General features: G+C 32.4%; 1 protein-coding gene across 1 annotated transcript; it reads left to right on the forward strand.

Annotated features, from left to right (window-relative positions):
- Window positions 1–3,943: 3,943 nt before the first annotated feature.
- LOC116852509 lies at window positions 3,944–6,827 on the forward strand. Its single transcript, XM_032832957.1, has 2 exons — window positions 3,944–4,919; window positions 5,055–6,827. Exon 2 carries the CDS (start codon window positions 5,207–5,209, stop codon window positions 6,797–6,799), a length of 1,593 nt encoding a protein of 530 aa, XP_032688848.1. The 5' UTR covers window positions 3,944–4,919; window positions 5,055–5,206; the 3' UTR covers window positions 6,800–6,827.
- Window positions 6,828–7,236: the final 409 nt, after the last annotated feature.

The raw sequence follows: 7,236 nt of genomic DNA on the forward strand, positions 1-7,236 counted from the left end.
AGGCCGAGAACTTTTCACCTTACCCTCGTAGGCTAGATAAAGTGAAGGCGAGAAACACGCAACCACAAAAAAGTTTTCATTTGCACACATTTAGTTCAAAAGAAATTTAAAAAACAATTTTGAGAGGCCAACTTCACACTAGCTCCCCAAGTTGCTTAAACTTGACTCCCAATGCATGTAATCGATAGATTTTCGTTTGCACATTTTGAAACAACTCGAATTTTCGTTTGCACACCTCTAGGAAAAAGTTATTTGACTTTAAACTTTGGCAAGGACAAACTCACACTTGCCGAAATTTATGACTGCAAAATAAAATTGTTTGACGTATGATATCATTAGATCTTCGTTTACACATTTCGAAACAAGTCGAGTTTTCGTTTGCACATCTCTACAAGAAAAGTTATTTAAAATTGAAATTTGAGGGGGCTAACATCACACTTGGCGAAACCTAGGTTAAAATTGCAGGAAAAAATTTCCTGATGCATGATATCGTTAGATTTTTGTTTGCACATTTCAAAACAAGTCGAGTTTTCGTTTGCACATCTCTACAAGAAAAGTTATTTAAAATTGAAATTTGAGGGGACTAACATCACACTTGTTGAAACCTAGGTTAAAATTGTAGGAAAAAATTTTCTGACGCATGATATCGTTAGATTTTTGTTTGCACATTCCGAAACAAGTCAACTTTTAGTTTGTACATCTCTATAAAAAAAGTTATTTAACATTAAATTTTGGGGGGGCTAACTTCACACTTGGCGAAACTTAGATTAAAATTGCAAGAAAAAATTTTCTGACGCATGACATCGTTAGATTTTCGTTTGCACATTCCGAAACAATTCGAGTTTTTGTTTGCACACCTTTAGAAAAAAAAGTTATTTAACATTGAATTTTGGGGGGGCAAACTTCACACTTGGCGAAACTTAGGATAAAATTGCAGGAAAAAATTTCCTGACGCATGACATCGTTAGATTTTCGTTTGCACATTCCGAAACAATTCGAGTTTTCGTTTCCACACCTCTAGAAAAAAAATTATTTAACATTGAATTTTGGGGGGGGCTTCACACTTGGCGAAACCTAGGTTAAAATTGCAGGAAAAAATTGTTAAATAACTTTTTATTAAATTTTTTAATTTAAATAACTTTTTTAGAGGTGTGCAAACAAAAACTCGACTTGTTTCGAAATGTGCAAACGAAAATCTAACGATATCATGCGTCCACAATTTTTTCCTGCAATTTTAACATTGGTTTCGACAAATGTGAAGTTAGCCCCCCCAAATTTCAATGTTAAATAACTTTTCTTCTAGAGGCGTGCAAACGAAAACTCGACTTGTTCCGAAATGTGCAAACGAAAATCTAATGATATCATGCGTCAGACAATTTTTTCCTGCATTTTTAACCTAGGTTTCGCTAAGTGTGAAGTTAGCCCCCCAAAATTCAATGTTAAATAACTTTTCTTCTAAAGGTGTGCAAACGAAAACTCGACTTGTTTCGAAATGTGCAAACGAAAATCTTACGATATCATGCGTCAGACAATGTTTTCCTTCAATTTTAACCTAGGTTTCGACAAGTGTGAAGTTAGCCCCTCTAAAATTCAATGTTAAATAACTTTTTTTCTAGAGGTGTACAAACGAAAACTCGAATTGTTTCGGAACGTGCAGACGAAAATCTAACGATATCATGCGTCAGAAAATTTTTTCCTGCAATTTTAACCTGGGTTTCGACAAGTGTGAAGTTAGCCCCCCCAAATTTCAATATTAAATAACTTTTTTTCTAGAGCTGTGCAAACGAAAACTCGACTTGTTTCGAAATGTGCAAGCGAAGATCTAATGATATCATACGTCAAACAATTTTATTTTGCAGTCATAAATTTCGGCAAGTGTGAGTTTGGCCTCCCCAAAGTTTAAAGTCAAATAATTTTTTTCCTAGAGGTGTGCAAACGAATTGCAAACGAAAATTCGAGTTGTTTCGAAATATGCAAACAAAAATCTATCGATTACATGCATTGTGTGTCAAGTTTGGACAATTTGGGGGGCTAGTGTGAAGTTAGCCCCCCCAAAATTGTTTTTTAAATTTCTTTTAAATTAAATGTGTGCAAACGAAAGCTCTTGATGTGCAAATATGTGCAAACGATGTGCAATCGTTTGAGCTAAAGAAAGTTTACTTTTTCGAATGTTGGGGGGTTTGTGTGAAGTTGGCCCCCCCAAAATTATTTTTTCAATAACTTTGAAACTAGAAGCGTGCAAACGAAAATTCTTGATGTGTAAATATGTGTAAATATGTGCAAACGATGAGCAAACGAATTAGGTGTAGAAATTGTATGTTTTCGAATATTGGGGGGCTAACTTCACGGGGCTGCAATTCATGTGGTTTTTCAATGTTGTTTCTTTCATGTTGAATACATCTCCGAACAACCTGTTGTAATAGTTGGTCATGCTTTCTTAATAACTTCTTTAATATTTGCAAGTAATTTTCATACTCGAAAGAACTAAAAGTATCTAGTGTACCAAACTTTTTCGTATGTTGTGCTAAATGAATTAGACCATGCACATTATATGAAACGTTATGAGTACCATACAGCAACTTGAAAGTTGACACAAAATATTATAGAAGCTCATGAGCATAGTCAATAAGTCCTTGAAATTGTAGGCAACATAATATTCTAATTGCCACATGCAATACTAAAAAATTATTATATAAATCCTTTCGAAGAAGCTTGAAAGATATACAGCCAGTATATAATAGCACATTACGGAATTCTGTAGCTTTCCATAGTTTGACAAAAGCAAATGGTCGTGGTTTACGTACAAATTCGCATGGCATATGTAATTTTAATACATTTTCTAACTGTGATAATATTGTTTCAACTTTCCTGTGTGGTAAACGAACTTCAAGATCTCCAAATAACCAAATATATAATAATTTGCCCATGACTCCTAAACATACCAGATGCATGTAATCCAAAGGTACATTATTTACAAGATCAAAATCTGGTAGCTCTATAAGAATGGAATGCAATATGATGATTTTCATCCTTCTTTAAACGAAAATCGTTGTCTGTTCGTAATTGCGCATTTGTTTGAGAAAAACACATTTTACTATTAATGTAATTTCCTTCAGTTATACACTTTGTGCAACTGGAATAACCATTATGTCCTTTTATTTTCAACATAAATACTTTAGTTGGTGCATCGCATATAATAAAATGTATTGTACATTTCATATTCATGTTATTAATAATAATTCCTTCTTCGTTTAATATCTTTGCATCATCCATAAATTTTGCAAGAAATTCATTCGAATCCGACGGTTTTTGTATCCCATAATAAATACCTATAATAAAAACCTCTTTCGATTCAGTTATGGATCCCAAAATCGGCCAAAATTGTCGCTGCGATGATTTCGATAATGGTAATCCATCAACATTTATTAATATTTTGATATCTGTACTATTTTGTGAAAGTAACGGTATAATACTTACAAGGAAACGGTTGGGGGCGTCCCTCACCGAATTTGATGAGCATTGGATATGTTGTAGAGCATCAAAAAACATTAGACACGTATTTTTTTTATGTGCTTATCTCGAGGTTTAGGGGTTGAAACCACCCCTTGAAAAAAACGGACTTTTTCATTTTTATTTAATATTTCCTAAAATATGAGGTATATGAAAAAATATTTCAGACAAAAGTTTTACAGTATCTTATGCCCTTTCCATCGGTCTATTCAAATTTTTTTAAATGCAATATTTCCCCCCCCCCCTCCCTCTCCCCTTCGTCACCTTTGCAAATTTTTAAGTTTTTGTAAGGACAAAAATTAAAAAGCATTTCATGCCAAATCCATCGATATATAATAATAGTATGGTTCCTCGATTCAATTCTTGGCAAAACTACATGACTGATAACTTCGCGTTATAGGCACCGCGTTGTGCGAGTAGGTAAGTACTGTACGTTGCGTTGGATTACTTCTCTTCACTTGCGCTATGTTTTATAACTACTTGCGCATATTTTCTCATATTACAAGATAAAAACGAATTAATTCTAATCATATGATATGTAATATACGAAATAAAGACGTAAGCAGAGATAAATATGCTTATGTAACAACAGTAGCAATTGTGCGCGGCGTCGGCTATATAGAACGTAATACAATCGAATGATTCTATTTTTACTAATCACGATCACATGATTCTGTTTCTATGCGGAAAATGATTGCAAAATATATTAATATGAGTGACTTAATATTGTTACTGAAAAACTATGACGCACTAGTTGACCTTGTTTTTGCACTGCACAGATGGTATATGAAATATTTTCTTACATATATGCTTAATCACTTAAGAATATATCTGAAGTACAGTCGTCGATAAAAATATCCGAGTTTCATTTAAGAAATTCGTTACCTTTAAAATTTCTTGAAAACGACATCTACCACATGACTCACATTGGAATCTATGTCCCCCTTAAACCATACAACTTTTGTCTAAAACGTTTCCTTCTAAAACTTACAGGTTTTGAGATATTTGAGTGCATTAATTAAAATGAGTCACCCTGTATATTGTTGTTTTGAAGATCGCAAACGTCGTGCCAAACGACGTTCAGGAATAGAATCATGCGATCGTCATTGGTAAAAATAGATTGTATATACATACCATATAGCCACTATATAAATGTCCGTTGTACCGGAAGACTGACATTTTAACTCGTGAGTTGACAAAGTAAAGAGTTGTGCGTTGTGATAATTGTGCAATTATAATTATAGTTATTAATTTTGGATACACATACATGTGTGCCATGTGTAATTAAAGTATTGTATTATTGTAACTCATCATTTTCTATCACTTTTTACGTAATTCTCTGACTTTGTATCTAAAGAATCATTTGCTAATAAAATGTTGTGATTGATGTTTCGACGAATATTTAAAAGGTACTACTAAAATTGTTATAAGTTGATAAATTTTATTTTTTTGTTTATTTAAAATTTCATAACACCTATGTGATCTATCTCTCTATATCTTTTATAAAGCTGTTTCTCCATTATCACGACATTGATTTATTTTAGATTCACTACATATTTTTGGTATCAACAAAGAGAAGCAAAAGAAGCGGCATTAGAACTAACAGAAGACCACTGCATTTATTATAAAGTATATATTTTTTTTTTATATAATCACAGTTCAAAAGACATACTTTATTTTAATATTTTTTATCAGAATGATGCAATTTAATGCCTTGAACGTTATTACGTTGCTTTATGCAACTTTCAATGTTCTTAATCCTCCACAAAGTCCAATAACTCTAAAGGAAATTGAAATGAACGAGAAGATTGAATATATGTTGAGAGAAGTAGAAAATGATAATGAATTTGAAATAGAACAGGAGGATACTTTAGATTTTTACAATACATATGAAGTTCCAGAAGCAGAAAATGTTGATTTATTACAAGAAAATGAAGGGCAAGAATATCTTCCAGAAGAAGTTATTTGCGCTTCCGTTGAAGCAAGTATATCACATGACTATAAAAAACAAGCAATAGATTATTGGAAGAGCGGTAAAACAGGAGCAAGATCGCTTGAAGGAGTTAAAAGAAGATTTAGAAAGGTAACATCTATACGACAATTACGACGGTGGGACAACCAAGTAAATGAAGGCGGTAGTAGAACAGAAAAATTAAAAAGGATATCTCAATACACACTAAATCGCTTCAATGAAGCACTTGAAAAAGGAATGATTATTCATGACATTGACATCGCTCGATGGGCATCTCGAGCGCAAGAAGAAGAAAATGTGGACAAATTCAAAGCTTCAATGACGTGGGTAAAAAGATTCAAAATTGCATATAATATTGTGTCTCGGAAAATAACCAAATTTGTCACGAAAAAATCCTTATTATCAAAATCAAATTTTGAAAATAAATGCAATACATTTATTGAAAACGTAAAATATTACATTGGTAGATATGGATTAGAAAATATTTATAATTCTGATCAGAGCGGATTTCAGTTAGAATTTCATTCCGGTCGTACGTTATCACATAAAGGCACAAAAAAGATAGAATCTGTAGTACAGTCCATATCAGCAACTACGCATAGTTATACTATACAGCCGACAATTTCAGCGGATGGTAGATTATTGTCTCCGCTTTTCATTGTTTTAAAGGAAGTAACAGGAACATTTGGTCCTAGAGTACAGGAAACTATGTTCAAAGCGCCTAATATTTTTGTTACGGCTTCTACATCAGGAAAATTAACGTCAAATCATGTAAAAACCTGGTTGAAAGAAGTATTTTTTCCGAATGTTGGGCCACAATCTGTATTATTATTAGATTCTTGGAGTGGGCATTGTCCCAACATAATAGCGGAAACTAGAACAGATTATGCAACAGATATTGTTTTTCTAACAATTCCAGCCGGTACAACAGGACAAATACAGCCATTAGATGTATACGGCTTCCGATTATGGAAAAATTTTATTAGACATTTTTCTGATACTGTTTTATTGTTAAATCTTGCAATTGAACTTCATACTAGAAATAATATTTTGAAATTACAATCATTAACGCACCATCAATTCTCGTCGCCTAGGTTTCAAAGTTTATTTCGATATGCATGGTTTAAAAGTGGATATGTAGAGATTAGACCAACAGAGTTTCAAACACCGGTTGAATTTTGTTTCCAAAGGGATTCGAAAGTAAATTGCGATATTTGTGGCGAAACTGCCATAATTACTTGTTCTTGGTGTAAAAAATCGCTTTGTATTACACATTTTTTCCATGATCATCATCTTTGTAACGAATATGTGCAATAAATATAATACATTATCCGTTCATATGCAAATTCTGTACTGTTGCTTTAAAATATATTGTTAAATAAATATTATTGTCAAATATTGTTCTACTACAATTTATTATTCCTTTCTACTTTGTTTCCTTATATTACTATTCCATAATTTATCCGGAGTTCTCTGTTATCTTTAGCAATTAGTAATTATATATTGTATATTCACATTACACGCTTTCTCTCTCTTGCAAAAGTAATAGAATATGTGTTTCTTTTATTTCATGCATTACAATTTTATTTTAACCTGCCTTGATCTTGTATCAATTTACTTTGCAGTAAACATATTTAATATACATTGAAAACTTCTGTACAAATTGCGACGCCGCGCACATTTGCTACTGTTGTTATATATGCTTACTGTTGTTTATCTCTGCTTACGTCTTTATTTCGTATATTACATATCAT

Source organism: Odontomachus brunneus, unplaced genomic scaffold (genome assembly GCF_010583005.1).
Source record: "Odontomachus brunneus isolate Ranch 3 - 2012 unplaced genomic scaffold, Obru_v1 Obru_scaffold_231, whole genome shotgun sequence".
NCBI classification, from domain to species: Eukaryota; Metazoa; Arthropoda; class Insecta; order Hymenoptera; family Formicidae; genus Odontomachus; species Odontomachus brunneus.